This window comes from Ailuropoda melanoleuca, chromosome 13 (assembly GCF_002007445.2).
Source record: "Ailuropoda melanoleuca isolate Jingjing chromosome 13, ASM200744v2, whole genome shotgun sequence".
Lineage (NCBI taxonomy): Eukaryota > Metazoa > Chordata > Mammalia > Carnivora > Ursidae > Ailuropoda > Ailuropoda melanoleuca.
Genome location: NC_048230.1, coordinates 13,203,986 through 13,228,288, shown reverse-complemented (window position 1 = coordinate 13,228,288; position 24,303 = coordinate 13,203,986). Strand labels below are relative to the sequence as shown.

Below are 24,303 nucleotides of genomic sequence, written 5' to 3'. Positions count from 1 at the left end.
TATTTGAAAGTGACCTATATTTGTAGGCACTCAAGGAAAAGGGAGTCTTCCCTTTGTTAACCTAATACTTGGCCTTAGATATCTGTGGACATATTTCTAACTCTTTAGAATATTCAGATAATTTAGCCAATAGGAATATGTCTTATATTCTGTGCTTTGATTTGGTGAGGTTTTTTTTTTAAGATTTTATTTATTTGAGAGAGAGGGAGAGTGAGAGGGAGAAGCAGATTCCCTGCTGAGCAGAGAGCCTAATGTAGGGCTCTATCCCAGGACCCTGAAATCATGACCTGAGCTGAAGGCAGACGCTTAACCTACTGAGCCACCTGGGCGCCCCTGGTGAGATATTTTTGATTAAGTCTTGCCTTTGTGAACACTTGATGTCAATCATGTTAATGGATATGAAACATGAATTATCCCCAAAGCACTAAGGTAGCTCAGAGATTCAGCACTTCTAAATTCCACAGAATAAAAATGCAACTATAATGCAGCAATGGCCCTTTCTATTGTTACGTCAGACACAGGATTGAGTTTTTTTCCCCTTGGATACTGACGTAGGCCTCTTTTTTAAAAAATAGGTAGTACATAGACGCCTGGGTGGCTCAGTCAGTTAAGCGACTGCCTTCAGCTCAGGGCATGAACCTGGGGTCCCAGTCCCCTGCTTGGTGGGGAGTCTATTTCTCCCTCTCCCTCTGTGCGTCCCCCTGCCCGTGTGCCCGTGCGCTTTCTCTTTCAAATAAATAAAATCTTTAAAAATAAATAAAAATAGGTAATACATGAGGTGTTATTGTCAAATATGTTACATTTCTATGTTGATAGGCCCAACAACACAATCTTATAGATAATGTTTCATGCAATTTCTTTTAAAATCACATAAGGGGACATAATAGGAGAAATAATTGTCCTCTCTTTTTTATTTACCTACATATTTACTTTTACCAGTGCTCTCTTTCAGTGCCATTCAGATTACTGTCTGGTGTCACTTCCTTTCAGCCTGAATAACTTCCTTTATTATTTCCTGTAAGTCAGGTATGCCAGCAATGAATTCTTTCAAGTTTTGTTATCTGGGAATGTCTTTATTTTGCCTTCATTTTGAAAGATCATTTTACTGGATATAGGATTCTTAAATGACAATTCTTTCAACACTGTGAATAAATATATCATCCCGCAGTCCTCCAGCATCCATCACGTCTAATGAGAAGTCATTTGTTAATTTTATTGGCATTCTCTTATGCATAATAAATCGTTTTCCTTTTGCTGCTTTCAGTATTTTGGCTATATCATGAGTCTGTGGGTCATTTTGCTTTTATCCTACTTGGAGTTCATTAAGCTTCCTCGATTTGTAGATTAATGTTTTTCATTAAATTTTGGAATTTTTCAGCCATTATTTCCTTAAAATTTTTTCTACCTCTTCCTCTTCTTTCCTTCTGGCAGTCCCATTATACAAGTGTTTGTGTGCTTAATGGTGTCCCACATTTCTCTGAGACTGCTCATTTTTCATTGTTCTTTTTTTTTCTCTGTTCTTTGGATTGCATAATCTCTCTTGATCTATATTTTGCTGATCCTTTCTTCTTCCAGCCCAAATCTATTGAGCCCCACTTCGTGAAGTTTTCGTACCAGTTCCAGCAGTCAGCTACTGGTTGGTTGCAGGTTGTACTTAATATCTTTAAGCTCGTGATGTTTTCACCCTTTACTGTTGAATCTGTGTTGTGTGGTTTGGAGACTGTTTTCACAGTTCAGTTTGAGTTTGTCTTGTGTTCAGCCATAGACCAGGGGCTCAGATGTTCCCTTTCCTTTTGTACCTCCTCAGAAGGTGCAACCTTGGCAATCTGCATAGTCTTTCAGAACGTCAGGACAACTATGGGTTTAACTGGTTTCTCTGATCTTTCTGTTAAGGTTTTGGCCAGCCTTTATTTCTTGGTGGTCTGCCTCTAATGGTAACAGATTAAGCTGTTAGTCTCCACTGATTGCTAGCTGATTGCGGTTGTTTTTGACAGTGCCCTTGGGGCATAAATTACTCTATAGTCTGATCCAAATTAAGTTGGGCACCTCGGCAGGGGCAAAGTATTGCTGGTTTTTAATAGTGGTTGTCTCTATCCTCTCCTGGGAAGAACCTCTGTGCTGTGGAGCAGGAGCTGGGAGGTTGGAAATGGGCTCTTCACTGGCTGCCCCACCAAGATCCTCCCTATGGAGCAGAAGCTTGAAGTGGGAGGTGGTGGGGACTGGTGCTTTGGTTACCACCACTGCCCAGTATACATCTTCCTCAGCATAAAGTTTGGTGAGATGGCATCTGTGGATATTCACCGTCTGCCAAAAACAAAAACAAAAACCTGGTATAGCTCTAGGAAACTGGGAGTAGTGGGAGCTACCATTCAGCTGCTGAACTCACTAGAACAGTTCTTCTGCAATACAGAGCTGTGAGGGAATGGAAAGCTGTAATTCACGGTCATTGGCTGTTCCCCCATTCATTAGCTGTTCGGCCTTGATCCTCCTTACAGAGTAGGAGGTGGAGGTGAGGGAAAGGCTGCCGCTTTCAGGCTGCTAAGCCCTCTGGAATAGTTCTTCCACACACAAAACTATGGGGGGTTGAGTGCAGTTCCTACCCAAATGTGATCCTTCCTTCTGTTCTTACTGAAGTCCATAGACTCACTCAGTCTCCAAAGACTTTGAATGTTTGGTAATTTTGACTGGCTTTTAACAGATGTCTGTCTGGGAGAGAGGTTTCACCTAACTCCTCAAATCATCATTTCCAATATATGTACATGGTTAAAAAGTCAAACACTACACAAAGAGTTAAGTGAAAAGTAAGTCTTCCTCTCCTTTTTTTTTTTTTTAAAGATTTTATTTATTTATTTGACAGAGAGAGTGACAGCCAACGAGAGAGGGAACACAAGCAGGGGGAGTGGGAGAGGAAGAAGCAGGGTCCTAGTGGAGAAGCCTGATGTGGGGCTCCATCCCAGAACGCCAGGATCACGCCCTGAGCTGAAGGCAGACGCTTAACGACTGCGCCACCCAGGCGCCCCAAGTCTTCCTCTCCTAAACGCGTCCTTAGGTCTGATTCCTAGAGGCAACAATTGCTACCAGTTTTTTGTCCGTAACTCAGATACTATGGCCTATATATAAATATAAAATTAACTTTTAAACCTGGATCATGAAGAACTTTAGCTGCTATAAAATGTAGCTTTAGCTTTTGAGCATGTGACTTGCTAAGATCTTGTTACACCCAAAATATTTATTGGCTTTCCAGCTATTTCTATAAGCAATCATAGTCTTTATAGGTTAAGCAGTCCTTTCTGGCTTGGATCTTTGTAGATCACCTAATTTATTTTATCATATACTTACTGGTAAAACTAGGTAGTATTCTCACATCTAACATTAAATTAAGATTATAAACATCAAGATGATCATACTGTCAACATTTTCAGTGATCTGTCTTTTGCAGTAGTAAACTGTATACACGTCTGCTAGTATAGATATTGTTTCAGAAGTCTGACAATAGAGTGAGAGCTGTTAAATATTTTTTAGGTGGTAAAAAGCATTGCCTTAAAATGGAACAAATTTAAAATAACAACACTGGGTTGCTTCTAAAGTCTTTAATTATGGTAACTGTGACATTTTTAGAAATAAAGGGCACTTATGTGTATGTGACACTTGTGGCTTTATTCCTCTGTTTCAGCTCTGAGGACTGTTATTATGATTGAAATCCTCTGTGAAATAATTTTGTTTTCTGTTTGATTGCTATATAGAAAACTATTGAATTATCTTCCCAAATGGAGAAGTTCAGCTGATACAACCTTGTTTTGCTGTTTCACCTTGTTACTTACAGTTCTTGCTTCAGTAGAACCTATTTGCCAGACATAAAACTGATAATAGAATTTCATCTGAGAAAAGATAATAAATTAAAGAAACTGACAAGTCTACTGAACAGTAATTAAGATGGATAGTCAGACTGTTGTTTAGAATAAACTTGCTGAGATTGTGGGAACTGTGTGTGATACAGGTTTTGATTTTCCCATACATATCCTGAATTTATTATGGGACTTCTGCCTGTTTTAATTTTAATTAATTAGATTTTGGTGGGGGGGAGAGTGAGGGAAAAGGAAAAAAAAATGTTATCTGTTCTCTTGACTTCGAGGATGGTGGAGGAAGAGAGACAGAGAGAAGGTAGCAATGTGGGATGGACAGCCAGGGAAGCAATATGCTCTCTACATTTAAAAAAATGTGAGCAGGTAGCCACTCTAAACAACAGGGAACCAACACTAACCATGCGGGGTTAATCTTCAGAAAATATGAGCTGAGCTTAAAATTGTAATCTACGCTAAAAGTTGTTGCAATTATACTGCCATTTTAATAAGAAATGGTAAGCCACCTGTGTAAATTATGCTAGTAGGTATTATAGCCAAATCAAATGGTCCGGCTAGAGGCAGCGAAAGGAAGAACTGAGCCAAGGTAGGAAGCTTCTCTGAGGCTTTATAGCCCAGGGGTCCAAAGCAGCTGTGGTGCTTTACATTTCTATACCAGAAAACACAATTCAGGAATCCAGGAGCCCCTGCCTGATAGATAGGCTTGTCCCTAGTGTTGGGAGCCAGGACAGGGTAATGCTCAAGTCTAGTGCAGTTTGACTTTTGGCATAATAACTTTTGGGCCATGGTTATTCAGTGCTTGAAATTAAATGTTTTGGCTTAAAAATCAGTTTCCCTGAGTGGTTCAGAAAATGAGAATTGTATGTTCACCTTGGTGGGGCTGTTTGTGTGGCCTGTAATTAATCATATTCTCTCTCCTTTTGTCTCTCACTGCTTCCTTCAATTGTTACCTAGGTAACAAAGGTGGAAACTACTTAAAGCCTGGGATGAAAGACATTTTATCTTCATGAGCGTTTTCTTTAATCAGATTGCTTTCCTCCTAATACAAGGGACTGCTGCTTTGCAGGTTCATATCGTAGTCTATATAAGTGCTGCTCTCTAGTATCAGGCATCATAGTGCCTATGCTAAATCTAGTTGTGCTGGGTATACTGAAGGAATGGGAATTGTGGTATGATGTGGTAGAATGAATGAAGGAGCCCTAGGTAATTTTGAAAAAATGTGGGACTCCGAAAGAAATTTAGCTCGGGTAAAGTACTACTATGTGGGGAACTTGGGCAATCAGAGAACATATCAATCCTAAGTGGGATTGGGTCAAAGTCAGTAATAGATAAATCTCAAAAACATAATGTTGAGCAAAAGAAATCAGACACATGAAGTACATTTATACAAAATTTAGAAACAGGCAAAACCTTCTGCAGTGTTAGAAGTCAGGATATCGGGGCACCTGGGTGGCACGGCAGTTAAGCGTCTGCCTTCGGCTCAGGGCGTGATCCTGGCGTTGTGGGATCGAGCCCCACATCAGGCTCCTCCGCTGTGAGCCTGCTTCTTCCTCTCCCACTCTCCCTGCTTGTGTTCCCTCTGTCTCTGGCTGTCTCTCTCTGTCGAATAAATAAATAAAAAATCTTAAAAAAAAAAAAAAGTCAGGATATGGTTACCCTTGTGGAGGGGAATAGACAGTTATTGGAAGGAGAGCAAAAAGAGGGCTTCTGGATGCTAGTAATACTTTTTTGTTGATTGGGGTGTTGGGTATATTGGTATGTTGTGTTTGTTAACATTGAGCTGTACAGTTATGACCTGGTAGTTTTCTGCATGCATGTTTTACTTCAATATGAAGTTTAAAAAAAAGGAAAGGAAAAGCTTGTAGTAGTTCAGTTCTGCTCACAAGGTAGTCCTGTCTAATTGTCCTTAATTAGGAATTGGATAAATAGGGACTGGTTAAATTGTGTTATGTTCCTAGTACCTCTGGGGATATAATGTAGCTATTTTGAGAATGAATAATTTTACGTGTACTGACATGAAGCCATTATTAAACAAGAGAAGTTTCAAAACATATAACCCATTTGTGTAAAAATAAACCATCATATACATACACTGGTATATACATAGAAAATATCTTGAAGGCATGGGGGAGATACAAATCCAAACCCCAGTGAGATACCACCTCACACCAGTCAGAATGGCTGAAATTAACAAAGTCAGAAAGCGACAGATGTTGGTGAGGGTGTGGAGAAAGGGGAACCCTCCTATACTGTTGGTGGGAATGCAAGCTGGTGCAGCCACTCTGGAAAACAGTATTGCACTACTGGGTATTTACCCCAAAGATACAAATGTAGTAATCCGAAGGGGCACCTGCACCCTATTGTTTATAGCAGTAATGTCCACAATAGCCAAACTATGGAAGGAGCCCAGATGTCCATAGGCAGATGAATGGATAAAGAAGATGTGGTGTATATATATATATAATGGAATATTATGCAGCCATCAAAAAAGAAATCTTGCCCTTTGCAACGATGTGGATAGAACTAGAGGGTATTATGCTAAGCAAAATAAGTCAATCAGAGAAAGACAATTATCATATGATCTCACTGACATGTGGAATTTAAGAAACAAGGCAGAGGATCAGAGGGGAAGAGAGGAAAAAATTAAGACAAAACCAGAGAGGGAGACAAACCATAAGAGACTCTTAATTTCAGGAAACAAACTGAGAGTTGCTGGAGGGGAGGGGGGTGGGGGGATGGGCTGGCTGGGTGATGGACATTGGGGAGGGTATGTATTGTGGTGAGCGTTGTGTATTGTGTAAGACTGATGAATCATAGACCTGTACCCCTGAAACAAATAATACATTATATGTTCATAATAAAAAAATTTTTAAAAATTAAAAAAACAAAAGCAACAAAAAAGAATATATCTTGAAGGACACACATTCAATAATTAACAATGGTTAGCCTTGAGGATTGGTTCGTGGGTAATGTGACAAAGTGGGGAATGTTGAACTTTTACCTAATTTTTTAAAATGTGAACATGGGTTACTCTTTTTTTTTTTTTTTAAAGATTTTTATTTATTTATTCGACAGAGAGAGAGACAGCCAGCGAGAGAGGGAACACAAACAGGGGGAGTGGGAGAGGAAGAAACAGGCTCATGGCAGAGGAGCCTGATGTGGGGCTCGATCCCATAACGCCGGGATCACGCCCTGAGCTGAAGGCAGACGCTTAACCGCTGTGCCACCCAGGCGCCCAATCATGGGTTACTCTTATGATCAAAACAAACTTAAAAATAAATTCTAAATACTGTTTTAAAAGCAGATGTATTGGGAGAATTATTGTTACTATTCTGATTAAATCTCCAAAGTGTGGTTAAAAGAAGAAAAGGAGTTGTAGGAGCAAATTAGAGCTCCCCCCACCCAGAAAGAGTTAATATAGTTCTACCTTATTCCACTGCAGATGATGAGGCAGATTCTAATGACCTTGAGTAAACAGACTGAATGTAGGCATTTGATGTAAAACTATAACAAAATTGCCCCTGATTGTCATTTTAGTTGATCCAGAGTACCAGAAGGAAGCAGAACAAAGACATCGAGAATTGGCAGCTAAAGCTGGAGGATTTAATGACTTTGCAACTTTAGCTGTCATCTTTGAACAGTGCAAATCAAGGTATGTGGAATAGTTCCATGTACTAGAAAGTTGTCAGTTTGAATATAGCTCCAATATGTATTTACTATGTGACTTTAGACAGCAAGATTCAGTGGGGGTACCACTGACCTCAAGGTATTTTGTGAACATTTGAGATTTATCTATGCCAGGGGACTGTTACTAAGTAGGCATTTATTATATAGTATTCTCTTCTTTTTTCTCTCCCTAAACCTTTCCTAAAGATGACCTTATAGAATTTTGGTTCTGTAGAAGTAGCTTAGATGAGAAAATGATTGGATATATTTGTTATGTATATGTATAAGAAGAAATTCATTTATAAATTATTTTTTAATTCACTCAGAGGCACCTACATTAGTTTTTTCAAATTCCTTTAAGTGCTTTCTCAGTAATTGGACAGGTCTCATAGAAGAACTGACTGTGTGTTGCTTATTTGTTTCTAGTTTTGTAGTAGAAATGAGAATGTTAGACTGTCTTTTTCTTTTCTTTTTTTTTTTTTTAAGTAAACTCTGTGCCTAACGTGGGGCTTGATCTCATAACCCCGAGATCAAGAGTCATACTCTCTACTGAGTGAGCCAGCCAGGCGCCCCTGTTAGACTGTCTTTCACTTATAGAAGTTATTTTCAAGATACCAATATTTTTGTTTTACAGTGGAGCTCCAGCTTCGTGGTGCCAAAAACATTGGATTCATTGGAGATGCTTATTTTCTGCATTTCGTGTTGAAGCTCAACTTCGAGAACTAATCAGGAAGCTTAAACAGGTAATTACTATAATGATCTTATCTTGAGTAGCATTTTGGCAAGATTCTCTGAGCACTGTCCCCCAAACTATGGAAATTATGAGATGTTCTGATCTCTGGCTTGTAGGAATAGGCCCCATTTCTAACTGTGTGTGAGTACCAAGCACTGTACCTTTTATCCTTTGGGGAGGTTCTTTTCCTGGTCTTGGGTAGTTTCCTCACATTTATATGCTAACCAGTCCTCAGCTAAACACTTGTGGAGGCCCTTCTGCAAATCTCTGGAGTTCTGTCTCTTAGTTCTCTTCTCTCCTGAACTCTTGGCCTGTGAACTCTAGCCATCTTAGTTTTCCTGGACTGTCAGCTCTTTCTCTTTATGTTTTTTTAATTCTTTAAATTTTTTTTAAAGATTTTATTTATTTATTTGATAAAGAGAGAGCGCAAGCAGGGGGAGTGGCAGAGGGAGAGGGAGAAACAGAACAGAAGCTGAGCAGGGAGCCCGATGCAGGGCTTGATCCCAGGACCCTGAGATCATGACCCGAGCCAAAGGCAGACGCTTAACTGACTGAGCCACCCAGGTGCCCCAGCTCTGTCTCTTTAGCTCAGGGAGTTCTCCAGGTTCCACTTGGGTTTTTCCTTCCTTGAGCCTTCATCCAGAATCTCTCTCAAGGTTGACTGCAGCTGGGGCAGTCATTGGGCTTACTTCATTTATTTCCCATATTTTATTTATTTCTCAGAGATCACTAGTCTTTATTGCTTGATATACAGTGTTTTGGAAATCATTATTTCACATGTTTTGTACATTTTTGGTTGTTTCAAGGAGAAGAGTGAATCTGATCTCTTTTTTTTAAGATTTTATTATTTATTTTTTTATTTGAGAGAGAGAGAGAGTGATCGAGGGGAGAAGCAAGAGGAGTGGGACAGGCAGACTTTGCACTGAGCACAGAACCTGTCATGGGGCTCAATCCCACAACCCTTGAGATCATGACCTGAGCTGAAATCATGAGTCAGACACTTAAACGACTGAGCCACCCAGGCACCCCAAATCTGATCCCTCTTACTTTAATTGGCTAGAAACAGAAGTCTCTAGAAATGTGTAGTTTTCAAAATAAAAGATTATTTCATATTATTCTGTGATATTACCACTGTATATATATTATTTCTGTAGCAAAATGATTTCCCAAGAGAGACCTTTGAAGGCCCTAAACATGAAGTACTACGAAGATGTCTTTGTGCAGGCTATTTCAAAAATGTAGCTCGAAGGTAAGCAATATGAGCTTGAGAAATGGATAAGAAATACTACAGTATTTGACTACAATGTTGAACTATTTAATATTAAAGATTGATGATTTATTTAAGCTCTGTGATTATGATGACATCAATTACAATGACTCCATAATTGTCACTTGTGCAGAGGGAACTGCGGTGGCTCAGAGTGGGATGTTGGAGCTCAAGTTTGGTAAGAGGGAGTTTGTAGAACAGATGTCTAGCATGGGGTATCAGCACCTAAGTTGAGTGATAAGAGTTTTTTTGCAGAGGGGTGGCTCTGTGGAGTATAAAAGACAAACATTTTGAGCTGAGCATGGCATCTCTGAGGAAGAATAACTTGGTGTGGAGTGTCAGCAATTGAGCAGGATGGGGAAGGCACTCATATGGGAGGTGTTCAGTGTTGAGTTTAGAGTCTGAGTGTAGTGAGAGAGGACATCTTCTTAGGGAAAGGGGTAACAAAGGTGATGATGAGAGACTCATTGTATACAAAGGAATTGATCCCATAATTAAATATATTAAGGAATGGTGGTGAAGGGAGTGTTAGAAATACTGAAAGGGAGAAAATGAGAATGAGCCCTGTGGTGTTGGATTGGAATTTCAGGATATCATTGTGAACTTACAGTTTTCAATATAGTTAGATGGATGGATAGATAGATATGGAAATAAAAATAGATGTTACTGTGTATATTTATAATATGTATTTGTATATGTGTAAATATTTATATACAGATATACCCTAGGTCTGAGATGGACTGGGAGCTGTAACACCCTAACAGCAATGAATATACTTAGTGCCCAGATCTTGACTTGAGACAGCCATCTGGTCCATAAAGGACTCAGAGCTATTTGGAGAAATAGAGGTGGGAAAGTACAAGATGAGCCTGGAACATCTTATTTTGCCAGCAAGCAGGAAGTGATCAGTGAGGTTGGAGACCATGTTAGGAGGACACTGGATCATCCCAGGAAATGGGGCGTGTCACACAGCTCACGTTCGTGTGGAACCTTGTGCCGAACCATTCGTAGATGACCTGCTTCTGGGTCGGGGTTTCGTTCGTAGGAGAGCAGTTCCCTCACTACGATCTATTGAAAGTCAGCTGTCGACACAAGGGTTTGAAAAATAACAAAAATAAAACAAAGCAAAACAATAATAATAAAACAAAAGAAAAAAAGTACACTGGAACTAGCTTGACTAGGCCCTAACTGATCCAGTATAGGACATTCTAAGCATCAAAATAAATAATGATAGTAATGGATTATATAGCCCATTAAATAAAATGTGAAATCATGGGTCTATAGTCATATAAATTAATGAATGAGTAAATTAAAAGTTTAATGTCAAATGGAATTAGTTCAGCACCTCTCCACTGAAGTCATTAATTACGAAGGGAAAGGGGAAAAGTAACTTTTCATGGAGAAGCCTGGCAGGTGCTACCCAAATGAAGCCTTCAAAGTGAACACCATCAGTAATGAAACAAATCGAAATCATGTTCTTCCTGATAGGGTATAATGAAAAATACAGCTTCACTTCTGTGATGTTCTTGCCAAAGATGCATAACCTAGATCTAATCATCCTGAAACAAACTTAAATTGAGGGACATACTACCAAATTACTATTCAAAAAGCCGTCAAGCTCATGAAGGTCAAAGAAAGACAGGGGGAGTATGCCAGATTGAAGGGGACTAAGGGGACATGAAAAGTAAAATTAGTACTTGATTCTGAATTGGATCCTTTTTTTTTTTTTTTTTTTTTTTTTTTGGAGACTGAAGTTTTTTTTTTGTTTTTTTTTTTTAAGATTTTGTTTATTTATTTGACAGAGATAGAGACGGCCAGTGAGAGAGGGAACATAGGCAGGGGGAGTGGGAGAGGAAGAAGCAGGCTCCCAGCAGAAGAGCCTGATGTGGGGCTCGATCCCAGGACTCCGGGGTCACTCCCTGAGCCGAAGGCAGACACTTAACGACTGAGCCACCCAGGCACCCCCTGAATTGGATTCTTTTGTAATAAAGGATATTATTAGGACATTTGGATAAAACTTCATTGGGGTCTGAGGATTAGATGTTAGTCATGTATCAGTGTTAATTCTTGGTTTTGATGGGTGTATTATATATTATGGTCATGTAGGAGAATGTCCTTGATTATAGGAAATATACACTCAGATATTTGTGGATGATGGGGCATAAGGTTGGCAACTAACTCAAATGGTTCGAGTAAAAAAGATTTGTACTATATGATATATAAACAATTATCATGCAGTCTGATCTGAGTTATGGGAATGTTTATAAAGTATTATAGGAAATCATCTGTGGTAATGATTGAACTAGGGCTAATTTTTGACAAGTTTTTAGAATAACATTTATGTAGGAAAGTATAGAAGAGGATAGGAATTTTTTTAAAAAGACTTTATTTGAGAGAGAGAGCGAGCTTGAGTGGGGGCAGGGGAGTGGGGAGGGGGAAGATTTGGGGGGAGAGGGAAAAGGGGGCTCCCTCCAGGGAGCCCAATGCGGGGCTCAATCCTAGGACCCTGGGATCATGACCTGAGCTGAAGGCAGACGCTTAACCAACTGAGCCACCCAGGTGCCCCAGAAAGGAATTTGATGTTAAAAACATGAATTAGAGAAATGATAGGTGCAATGTTCTAATTATCAGATTTTAGAATAGCGAAAATTACCCCTTTAAAAAGAGATGTATCATACTATAAAGAACACTGTATTTAAGTCAAAAGACCTATGTTTGGGACTTGCTTTCAGCATACATTAACTCTGTGGTCTTTAGAAGGCTAGTTGATTTATTTGAATCTCAGTTTTTACTTCTTAATAAGTGACTTGCTCTCAAAACTCACAGGTTGTTTTTGAGGCTTTATTATAAAATCATTTTGGAAACTTTAAAGCACAAATACGATATTATTGTTAATATTACTACTTATTAGCCTGATGTCCGTACTTAACTGAAATGACTGTTTAGGTTGTATGTAATGAGAAGTTGTATCATTATTTAAGAGGAGTTGGTAGAGAAGTTATAGTGACACTTGAAAAAGTTTAAACTTATGCTTATAACACTCTTTGTGGTAGAACGTATTGTAATTGTTTATTGTTAGACTTGGTGCTCTACTTATTTCATTGTTTTACTGTTCTTTATCTTTTGATTTTTTTTTTTGTTTTGTTTTTTAGATCTGTTGGGAGAACGTTTTGCACAATGGATGGGCGTGGAAGCCCAGTTCACATTCATCCTTCCTCAGCAGTAAGTGCCTTATTATTAGAAAGTGTCCTAGTTTTAACAAAGGAAAGAAATTTGTAAAGGTGTAGGACTAAGTCATGCACAAATGTCTTCTACTTTTCACTTTGAGGTTAAATTTAGCATATATCTTCATTACATTAAGCTGTAAAGGTACTGGTTGGCCCATGCTCTCTGTTTGATTGAATATAGGAATTAATTCAGAAGAGTTTGGGCTGTTAGTATGTGGCTGGTCAAATGTGGAATGAGGCAAGTTACTGAGTTGTCATCCTTAAATGAATTCTTTTGTATAGCTTCATGAACAAGAAACCAAACTCGAATGGATCATTTTTCATGAGGTATTAGTTACCACCAAAGTCTACGCAAGAATTGTGTGTCCAATCCGTTATGAATGGGTGAGAGACCTGTTACCCAAGTTGCATGAATTTAATGCACATGATTTGAGCAGTGTGGCCCGACGTGAAGTGAGAGAAGATGCAAGAAGGAGATGGACAAATAAGGAAAACGTAAAGCATCTAAAGGGTGAGTCAGTCACTTGTTCTTATGATATAAGTCCAAGGAGCGTAAATGTCCAAATTCTCATATAATTACAGAAATACTGTACAGAGTGTAGATTCTGGCTCTGTCTCCTCAAAAAGCAAAGAGTTGTCATGAGTCTCAGACTTGTTACTTTGACTTCCTACTTTCCTTCCAGTTAATCATGTTTTCCTTAACCCCTCTGTCCAACAACAACATTAACAACAGTATCTGTTGAGCTTTTACCATGTGCTAACAACTGGCATTACTCCATTGAGTTTTCACGATAACCTACGAGGTAAGTACATATGCCCATTTTATAGATGAGGAAATACTTAGCAGTTACAATAATTTGCTGAAAATTCCATAGCTAATAATTCATGAGTCTGGATTTTGAATCCAAGGAAACTGACTCCATGACCTATACTCTTTTTTTTTTTTTAAGATTATTTATTTATTCAAGAGAGAGAACATAAGCAGGGGGAGCGGCAAAGGTAGAGGGAGAAGCAGGCTCCCCACTGAGCAGGGTGCCCAATGCAGGACTTGATCCCAGGATCCTGGGATCATGACCCTGAGCCAAAGGCAGATGCTCAACCAACTGAGCCACCCAAGCGCCCCTCAATGGCTATACTCTTAATCATAATAGCATACTGCTTCTCAGTAGTCCTTTGCTATCTTTATTTTGTTTATAAAATTTTATGAACTATTATTTCAGAACATCTTTTTTTTTTTCCTAGGGGTTTTTTTCTGTAAAATGTTAGGTCCCTAGTTGGGAGGCATAAAAGTTATCCTGAACTAGGACAGAAAGTTTAATTTTCAGTTCACATATGCAAAAAGCTTTTCAGTAAAGCTTTCTGGGGCTGATTTTTTTAAAATAAGATTTTATTTATTTATTTAATTTTTTTTGAGAGTGAGGGTGTGGGGGAGAATGGAGGGAGGGGCAGAAGGAGAGAGAGAGAATCTCAAGCAGGCTCTGTGCTAAGCTAGGGCTTGATCTTTCAACCCTGCGATCATGACGAGTCAAAATCAAGAGTTGGGCACTTAACCCACTGAGCCACTCAGGTGCTCCTAAGATTTTATAAGGTCAACTTGGGGTGGAAAGACCAATCAATGCCTTTTAAAAAATAGATCTGTTGCAATCAGTGGTTGTCAGGAGCTGGGGGTGAGAGGAGGGGTTGACCACAAAGGGACAGGAGGGAATTTTGGGGGTTGAGGGTTCTGTCTCTTGATTTTGGTCACAGACTATAATGTACTTGTGAAAATTCATAAAACTGTACACTAAAAAGGGTATATTTTACTCTAGATAACTTATACCTTAATTTTTTAAATGAAAAAAAGAAAAAAATACATAAACTATACAGCCTCATACCAAAAATTTAAGATATATAAAAGAGAAATGTAAATATAGATATCTGCTGATGGTTTTCACCAGCATTACCATTCCCCCCACAATATATATTGTCATGAAGACCTAACAATATACAACTGGCCAGAAGAAATGAGGGTCATGTCCTCTGCATTTAGTAACATTTACTCATGCCCTCAGCTAGAATATGTCTAGTTCCAAGAACCATGTTAATTCTCATACCAATGCAAGAACTTAAGAATCTAAGGCAGTGGGATGCCTGGGTGGCTCAGTTGGTTAAGTGTCAGACTCTTGATTTCGGTTCAGGTGATGATCTCAGGGTTGTAAGATTGAGCCCTGCATCTGCTCCACAATGAGTCTGGAGCCTGCTTGGGATTCTCTCTTCCTCTTCTGAGGCTGATTGATGAAACAAATTGTATTATCCTTTTTTAACATCATGAGAAATAGAGTGGTAAGGAATTTTGCCCAAGATCTGGAAGTCTTTAGAAATGTAGTGTTTTCTTGCAGTGTTATAACTACTACATGTTTGAGGTAGGGTCATTTATTCTAACATTTAGGCCTTTGTGCTTACATTTCTTTCTCCCTTTTCTTCCTCTTCTCCTTTCCTCTCTTTCTTCTTATTTTTTAACCATAGACCACTTGTTTCTTTTGAAAGGACAAAATTTAATTTCCTTTTTTTCCCCCTTAACATTGAAAAATCAGGGCATCTCCTTCTCTTAACATTTTTTTTTTTTTTAAGATTTTATTTATTTATTCGACAGAGATAGAGACAGCCAGCGAGAGAGGGAACACCAGCAGGGGGAGTGGGAGAGGAAGAAGCAGGCTCATAGCGGAGGAGCCTGATGTGGGGCTCGATCCCATAACGCGGGGATCACGCCCTGAGCTGAAGGCAGACGCTTAACCGCTGTGCCACCCAGGCGCCCCTCTCTTAACATTTCTTGTACTGAGTTTCACAACTAAAGTTTTACTGGATTAATTTGTTACGTTTTCTTTTTTTTTTTAATTTTTTATTTAATTTGTAACGTTTTCAGATGGAATCTCAAAAGAAGTCCTAAAGAAGATGCAAAGAAGAAATGATGATAAATCCATATCAGATGCACGTGCTCGTTTCCTTGAGCGAAAGCAGCAGAGGTCCCAGGATCACAGTGACACACGGAAAGAAACAGGCTAAGCAGTGAATCCTCCAATTCAGGAAGTAGGAAAAGCAGCCAGGAAACGTGCTTTTACTTTGCCATTTATATCAGACAGCACTACCCCGAGGAAGTGGTCAGCAGCTGTTGTTAGCATACAAGCTAAAAACAAATCTAAGTTCATCAATACCAGTAAATGGAATTTTCAAAGAAAAGGTTGAGTTGCCATTGTCATAGGCAAGGATATATGAGACCAATGAAAGACAATACATGTGATATTTTCCTCACTTCAATTCTGCTGGCCTTAACTGGTGTCAAATGCTGTCATTGAGATATTTTCAAAGAACATTGAATTGTATTTAATCAGCGTGTATTCCATTTGCATTTGAAGCATTAAAAATTATTTTCCTTAAATCTCTTTAAGGCCTTCTTGTTGCTATTAGAATAGTATTATATCAGGTTATCAGGTATGTGACCATTTCCTTCAGAAGGCTGAATATAAGAGGTTTTTACTCAGCAATACTTAGATGTCTAACCGTTTAATTGCTACAGAGCTTTATAGATATTTAGAGAAAAGACTTAATTAGTAAATAAGAAAATTGCCTATGGCAAGTTTCTTTGTTGAATTAATATTAATCCTTAAATTGATTTTTCTGGGATTATACAAATTCCTTTTTATATAAAAATATATTGTTTAAAACAGTAGCTATAGCCATTAACCAAAGGACAGATGATATACATATATATATACATATATATGTATATATATATGCTGTTTTTTTTTTTTTTTTAGCTGTCCCTACATACTTGTATCAACACCATGTATGTAGGTGTGACAGTGTTTCAAACAGCCCCTCCACCTGGCCTACTCTCTTGCCTCCAGCTGCTTGGGTAGGACCATTTAAACATCTGTTACACTGATCTTGAGATGGAATTTTTTTCAAAGCAGCCAACACTACATCACCAGTGTTTCAAATTGGAACCTTGAGGCTAGTTAGTATCACACTCAGGCCACACTCAGCACTCGCCCACTCTATTGTTTACTGCCTTGTATTCTAGTTATTTGTGTATTTGTCTGTCTCCCCCCACTAGATTATACGCTCCTTGTGGGCAGGGACTGTGTCTTTCTCATCTTTGTATCTTTCATGGCACCTAGCACAGTGCTTTGCACATAGTAGTCACTCAATGTTTGTTAAATAAAGCTATTAGTGTCATTAAAATTCAAAAGGTAGTATAATGTGTGTTTTTAGATAATTTTTGTAAAAATTAAGAATCTAAATTTTTTATAGGTAACTAACTCTTTTGCAGTTACTTCCTTTGGCGTCTTAAAAGTTTTCTGTTCAATATTAGAAACTTGAGCCTTTAACTGAAAAATCACGTAAGGACCCAAATCTGTGTGTTTGTTCTTAAAGTAAGGTGAGTGATGATGGTTCCTCTAACATTCCCAGCATTGTTGCTTTGTCCGTTGTAATCTTTAGTGCTCTTGACACTATTTCAGCACATTAGTCTTACCAGTTCTCGTCTCAGGTATATGTATCAGTGTATTTTCTTAGATGTGGTAGGGATGTATGTGGATTCTTAGAATAAATGCTCTTTCATTTCAGTAAATATTAACCACACATTCTAAATCTATAGTCGTAGTCAGATTTCATCAGTTGTCCCAATAATGTCCTTTATAGCATTTTCCCCCAGTTCAGGATCCAGTCAAGAATCCTGTACTGTATTTAATCTCTTTTAATCTGGAAAATGTTCTCAGTCTTTCTTGGTCTTTCAGATTTAAATTTTTGAATAACATTTCTGACATTTTTTAGTAATATAGGCTTAAATTATTATTCATTTCTTTTTTAGAGGGGAGGGAGACAGAGCCTTAAGCAGCGTAGAGCTCGATCTCACGACCCTGAGATCGTGACCTGAGCCAAAATCAAGAGTCAGACGCTCAACCAACTGAACCACCCAGGTGCCCCAGGCTAAGTTATTTTATAGAATGTTCTCAGTTTGGATTTCTCTAATGGTTCCTCATGGTTGGAACACATAGTGGGAATTCTATGACTGGAGAACTGCATAAGTAATACCAATGTCTTTCCTAAGGCATCAAATCTGGAGGTACATAGTATTTGCCCCTTATTGGTGACATTAATTTTGATTACTTGGTTAGGGTATTTTGATTTCTCTAGTGTAGTTACTCTTACTATTAAGAAGTAATTTTGGGGAGAGATATGTTGAGATTATGTTAAATAGCCTATTCGTCATAAATTATCATCCTCTGGATTTATCATCAATTGATGATTCTTGCCGAATCAGTTTTATTTTTATGGTTGCAAAATGGTGATTTTTCCCCCTAATTCTTTCCTATATTTGTTGGCATTATAAGAAAGAGCTTTCTTTGAAGAAGAATTTCCAGTAAACAGATGGATGCTTGGCGTAGCATAGATCAAGACAGAGAATTAGAAAGCCCAGGGGCTATTTGAGATTTGGTGCATAGAGTGTATGTAGGATAGTAATAGGCTAAAAATGTTGGCTGAGAACAGATTATACAAGGCTTTGAAAGCCAAGCTATGGAATTTGAATTTATTTTGTCCTATATGAATATATTAAAGGAGAATGACATCATTAAAGTTTTAAGGTAATTGTGACAATAGTTCCTGTAAAAATAGTTGATTTCCACTGAGAGAGGCTGTCCATAGGATGAGAGGAGAATACTAGATCTAGTTAAGAAGGCGGAAGGAGCCTTGGAGGAACGGTAGTGGTAATGGACAAATTTGTTCTTTAAAGAATGAGGATTCACCTTCAAATTACTAAATGAAACAAAACAAAAACAAATGAAGACAAATGTTATCATAGAAAAATGGTCAAAGGACATGTTTTCTCACAAAAGAGGAAACACAAATGGTCAGTAAGACAAGGTACTGAATCTTACTAGTAATTAGGGAAATCCACTTTAAAACAGTGAGATGCCATTCTTTTTCATCAGATTGGCAACAATCAATATGCCTGAAAAGTGTTGGCACAGAATAAATTGCTCCTATTTTAGAGAACATTTTGACAGTATCTAGTAAAGTTGAAGATGTGCATAACCTATGACCCAGCAAGCCCACCTTTAGATTTATATCCTAGGAACTCTTAGGGATTATATAAAATACTCTGTTCCTCATGAAGTTTGACTCACATAGATTTAGCATCATTTGATGACTGATGTTAAATACATTTAAAAAATATTAAATACAGCATTCATAAAAATGTTATACTCCATTGTTTCTAATAGCAAAGAAATTGAGAACAATATATGTGTGTCAATTGGGAAATGGTTGAATAATTGTGATATGTTCTTCTCGTCAAATTCCACACAGCGGTGAAAGTGATTTTTGAGACTCCTGATGCCTACTCTTAAACTGCTTTGCAGAACAGGTGAACCAGTTTGCATTCCCAACAGCAGTGTCGTAAAGTGCCTGTCTTACTGTAGCCTGTGGTTGTTCAAAAAAGTCTTCTAATTATAGACAAAAAAAGGTGGCTCATTATTATGTTAATTTACATATTTAGATATTCAGCTCTTTTTCCTTATGTTCAAACTGTCTACAAGAAATAACTGATTTGAATTTGGTGAGGCCAGACAGTAAATATGTTAGGCTTTCAGGCCAGTCTCTCTTGAAACTACTCTGTTATTGTAATATAAAAGCAGCCATAGACAGTACATAAACAAATGGTTATGGCTGTGTTCCAATAAAACTTTATTTGTGGACAATGAAATTTAAATTTCATGTAATTTTCCAATCAGGAAACATTATTCTTTTGACTTCACTTCTTTACCACTTGCATTTTAATCCAGGAAAGCTACTTTTCACATACCCATTCTAATTCAGATTATTTCATTTGTAAGAAGAGATCTTAATTTCATGAAATATCTGAGATTTTTCTGGCTTTTATTTTTCTTTATAGCAGAGTTGATAGGATTGAACATAATGTTAAGCCATCAATAAATTTAAATTATAACCTTTATTCTCCCCAGAATTTTCAAAGTAATCTATATTACTTGTTACCTGTTCCTTTAACCTTAAAATATGAAAAATACAAAATTCTCTTGTGAAAGTATTAAAGATTTTCAATTCTTTTTTTAAAGATTTATTTATTTATTTTAGAGAGAGTATGAGTGGTGAGAGGGGCAGAGGGAATCTTCAAGCAGAGTCCCCACTGAGTGAGGAGCCTAACGCAAGGCTTGATCTCATGACCCTTGACCTCATGATCACCACCTAAGCCAAAACCAAAAGTCAGACACTTAACTGACTGAGCCACCCAGGCACCCCCCCCCTCCTTTTTTTTTTTAAGTAGGTTCCACACCCAATGTGCGGCTTAAACTCAACCTTGAGATCAAGAGTTGCATGCTTTACTGACTGAGCTGGCCAGGCACCTCAACTATTAAAGATTTTCAAAGAAAAGAATCACATTACTTGTCTAGATAAAATCTACATGTTTCTTAACCTAATATTACTTGGTGATCAGCTAATACATAGGAAATGAGATGGGTTAACCCAAAATACAGCATAGCATCCAGTTTGGTGCCTTTTGTATATGATAGATATTTATAAATGATTGTTGTGCTAGCTCCAGGTATGATTACTGACAACATACGTTGGCCCAGGCTTTGAATTAAATAGGTGGTACAGTCAATAAATGTTATAATAGCTTAAGAAGTAGGATAAATAGATTTTAAGCTGAGTTTTTAAGGCAGAGTAGGACTTGGACTAAATTAAGAAAGGAGACAAAGTTTGTGTGATTGAGAGAGGAACCAGAGTTAAACATGGAAAGAATATTAGTGTCACCTCGAGAGGAGCTTTTTTGAAGTATTTTTCAGTTTCCAGTCTGTAACTTTGGCTAACACTAAGTAGGTCAAATGAATAATTTGAGTGCCACTCATTCTTGCAGACAGAAAAATTTGAAAGTTGGCTTGGACTCAGGTTATCCTTTTACAGCATATAGCACTTAGAGACTGCCATTGTGTGCCAGTCTGCTACTCTATTTAGTTACCTTTCAAAAAATGGAATTTTTAAGCGCTCCTCAGTAATGAGTATAATCTCATCTCTACACCTGATTTGATGGTTTAGCTAGATAGCCCAAAAATATAGAGACGGTAAAGGGCTGTCCTTATCAGGTTAGTTTTTTTTACCCTAAAGAGAACTTTTCATGCATCTTGGTGGTAAGAGTGCTGGCTCTGAAAAAAAAAAAAAAAAAAGAAACTTAAATCAATAAATGAGGTAGGCTTATATGAATGCTACATATTTTTCTTTACTGGAATGTTATGGAATGAATAGTTGTGTAATTGTATACTGTACAACATTAAACTCACAGTTATTTGGAATGAAAGCAACCAGGAAAAGGAAATAACCAGGTTTTTGGTTCGTTTTACATCATCCACTTTTATCAGTCATGACATGTTAAGATAAGTCATTTTTAAAAAAGTAATCTGTAGGGGCACCTGGGTGGCTCAGTCGTTAAGCGTCTGCCTTTGGCTCAGGGCCTGATCCCAGGGTTCTGGGATCGAGCCCCACATTGGGCTCCCTGCTCCACTGGGAGCCTGCTTCTTCCTCTCCCACTCCCTCTGCTTGTGTTCCTTCTCTCGCTGGCTGTCTCTCTCTGTCAAATAAATAAATAAAATCTTAAAAAAAAAAAAATTTGTAGTGTGTCCTAAATGTGGTACATATTCAGATCAGGCTGCATATGTAGATGTACTTAAAAAACTTCACAGTGATGAACCTGAGAACTTTAAAATTCAGAATTGCTTTCCCAATATAAAAAAAACGTTTAATCAAAAGATTTTAACATTGAGTATTTAATTTTTCATTGTATGTACTGAAAGGTATTTATTGACCAAGTAAATTCAATTATACTTCCTTGAAACTTTATTATTGAGTTAACCAAAACTTTTGTTTACCAGATCTCAGTTTTTAACCATTTTGTTCAGAGAGTTTACTACTATAAGGCTGCATATGTGCATTGCTACTAGAACTATCCCTGGAGTGTGACAGAATTTTAAGACTGCTAAGAAAACATGTTTGTGGGTCATGCCTTGCTTTGGAGACAGTAACAACACTAGGAGATGAATAGAGACAGTTCTACATATTTAGAAAGGAAGAAAAAAAAATAGCCCACAGCAATCATTCCAACATCCTGATCTTCTTCAACCCTTCATTGTACAGAACTTCTCAAGCTTCTAGTGACTTTAATTTTTGAATATGAAGGGGATATAGTGACATGCATCTGACTCCCTATTGATCAGCAGGGTTATAATTCTTCTGAGTTTATCTGTCCATAATGCTCTGTGTATCACTATATTTGAACCAACTTTTTTTTTTTTTAAGATTTTATTTATTTATTCGACAGAGATAGAGACAGCCAGTGAGAGAGGGAACACAAGCAGGGGGAGTGGGAGAGGAAGAAGCACGCTCATAGCGGAGGAGCCTGATGTGGGGCTCGATCCCACAACGCCGGGATCATGCCCTGGGCTGAAGGCAGACGCTTAACCGCTGTGCCACCCAGGTGCCCCTGAACCAACTTTTCTAAGATGACTTTTTAAGGTAATGTTATGAGCCACTTCATTCCTCTGCTGGAATCTGATTTAACCTTTAGACAACATGGGAGGGGCCTATATAATATGACTAGATTCCAGATTGTATTCCCACAGGGCTAGTCTTGGGGATTCACTTGGAACATGCTCAATCCTGACACAGAATAAAGACTCGTTATAGATCTTATTTGCCATCCATGATACATTATAAAACTTGCCTGTATAAATTAGATTTAGGACAAGCTTGAGTAAGTGAATGATACTAAGTATAAATTCAGGTCCATCTCATACCAAAAAGGCCATGAAAAACTTTTTCTGGCTTTGTAAGTGTTTCTTTTCAGGTGAGCTTTGCCTATAATCTGTCCTTGTACAGGGCCAACATAAAGTGGGCACTGTGGGTTGATATATATATATATATAATTTCCTGGCATAAAATATAAAGTTACGGGTACAGTACAGGTTTTTTGTATAGGTTTTGAGAAACTGACAGTCTCAAAATAGCGTATGAGCAGTGCAGTTTTTGCTAATGGTGCTTGCTGTGACTCAGAGTGAGGAACTACTACAGAATATTCTGATAAAAATAGCTTCAAATTGGAAGAATTTGACCACTTTTATTAATATGGCTACTTACTAAAATATTTTCTGAAACTAAAAGCCAGGATGATAATACATTAATAGCAGTAGAGATAGGGGCACCTGGGTGGCTCAGTCGGTTAAGCATCTGCCTTTAGCTCAGGTCATGATCCTGGGGGTCCTGGGATTGAGCCCCACGCTGGCTTCTCTTAGAAGGGATCCTGCTTCTTTCTCTTCCTCTGCTGCTCCCCATGCTTGTTCTCCCTCGAGCTCTCTGCCAAATAAATAAAATCTTAAAAAAAAAAACTGCAGATGTATTAGAAGACATTGTCATAGTTAGAAAAAACCCCTAAAACCCAGCATTTGTTTTCTGATTTATAAGGTTACTTATCTTCTCTAACTTAAGGTAGCACCTGAAAACAAAGTCATTTGATTACTGCTCAGGTAACTGGAAACAGTGACTCAGCCTTAGGACATCTAAACGAAGGATAACCTTTCCTGCCTTTACACCATTAGCAGGAACAGCTTACTACTGTGAAAAGCTCTCTTCATTACCTCAGCCAAAATTATTGATCTTTAAAATGCACAGGTTTGGGTTTTAATGTTTATCCTCTGGATCATTTTTCCTCTTGAAAAATTTTAGATTTATTGATTTGAAAGATACAGTGTTCAAAATGAACTAGTAAGTTATAATCTATTTTTCTTCTAAATGACTTCTGAAAACAATGCATTACATTTCTATGTGTGATGACACAGCAGTCATTAACAGAACCTCAATGCACTTTTAGTTAGATATTCCACACACTCAAATATCCAAGCTAAAATCAATTGCTTTGGGAATTCTAAATGTACTTAAAATTATAGGTCTGTATGAAAATGCAAGACAGTTATTAACAAATTAAATATTGGTGGCCCATTCATGATATAGCTCTTGCATCCCAGATTCTGAGATCAGACATGTAACCCGATTAAGCTACAGCTTTTACTATAATAAAACAATAACTCCTTTAGATTTTTAATTTAGAATTTGTCTGGTTCCAAAAAGAATTGAAAGAGCTACTATTAAACTGGAATTAGAAATGTTATTTCAAATGTTGCAGAATACAGAACATCTTCAAGCATCTGGCTTAATAAGACAAAACACAATTTTGCCTACCATAAATATTCACTCTTATTCTTTGCATAACAGCCTCTGTCTCCTCTCTTACCTGCCAAAGATTCTTCTCATCCTAAGTATGTGAGATATATTTTGGGGAAAACATTAAAAGCAATTTAAATGATTAAGCAAACTTCTCTAAGCAAAACTGCTTAACACACAAAATTACTGTATACCTAATAGGGTTTTATGTTGAACTGAAAAGGGCACTAAAAAGAATTACTGTGTACTTGTTTTTCCTTAAGATCTTTCTGGAAAAATAGC

General features: G+C 37.8%; 1 protein-coding gene across 1 annotated transcript in view; it reads left to right on the top strand.

The window, feature by feature from the left end:
* The window catches only part of DHX40 (DEAH-box helicase 40), a 47,172-nt gene extending 30,191 nt beyond the window's left edge, over positions 1 to 16,981 (top strand). The window contains exons 13-18 of the mRNA XM_002923320.4: positions 7,398 to 7,512; positions 8,161 to 8,269; positions 9,414 to 9,508; positions 12,679 to 12,748; positions 13,036 to 13,264; positions 15,656 to 16,981. Of these exons, the coding sequence (XP_002923366.1) occupies positions 7,398 to 7,512; positions 8,161 to 8,269; positions 9,414 to 9,508; positions 12,679 to 12,748; positions 13,036 to 13,264; positions 15,656 to 15,795 (758 nt within the window). The 3' untranslated portion in view covers positions 15,796 to 16,981. The remainder of the gene's footprint in view (positions 1 to 7,397; positions 7,513 to 8,160; positions 8,270 to 9,413; positions 9,509 to 12,678; positions 12,749 to 13,035; positions 13,265 to 15,655) is intronic.
* The last annotated feature ends 7,322 nt before the right edge of the window (positions 16,982 to 24,303 follow it).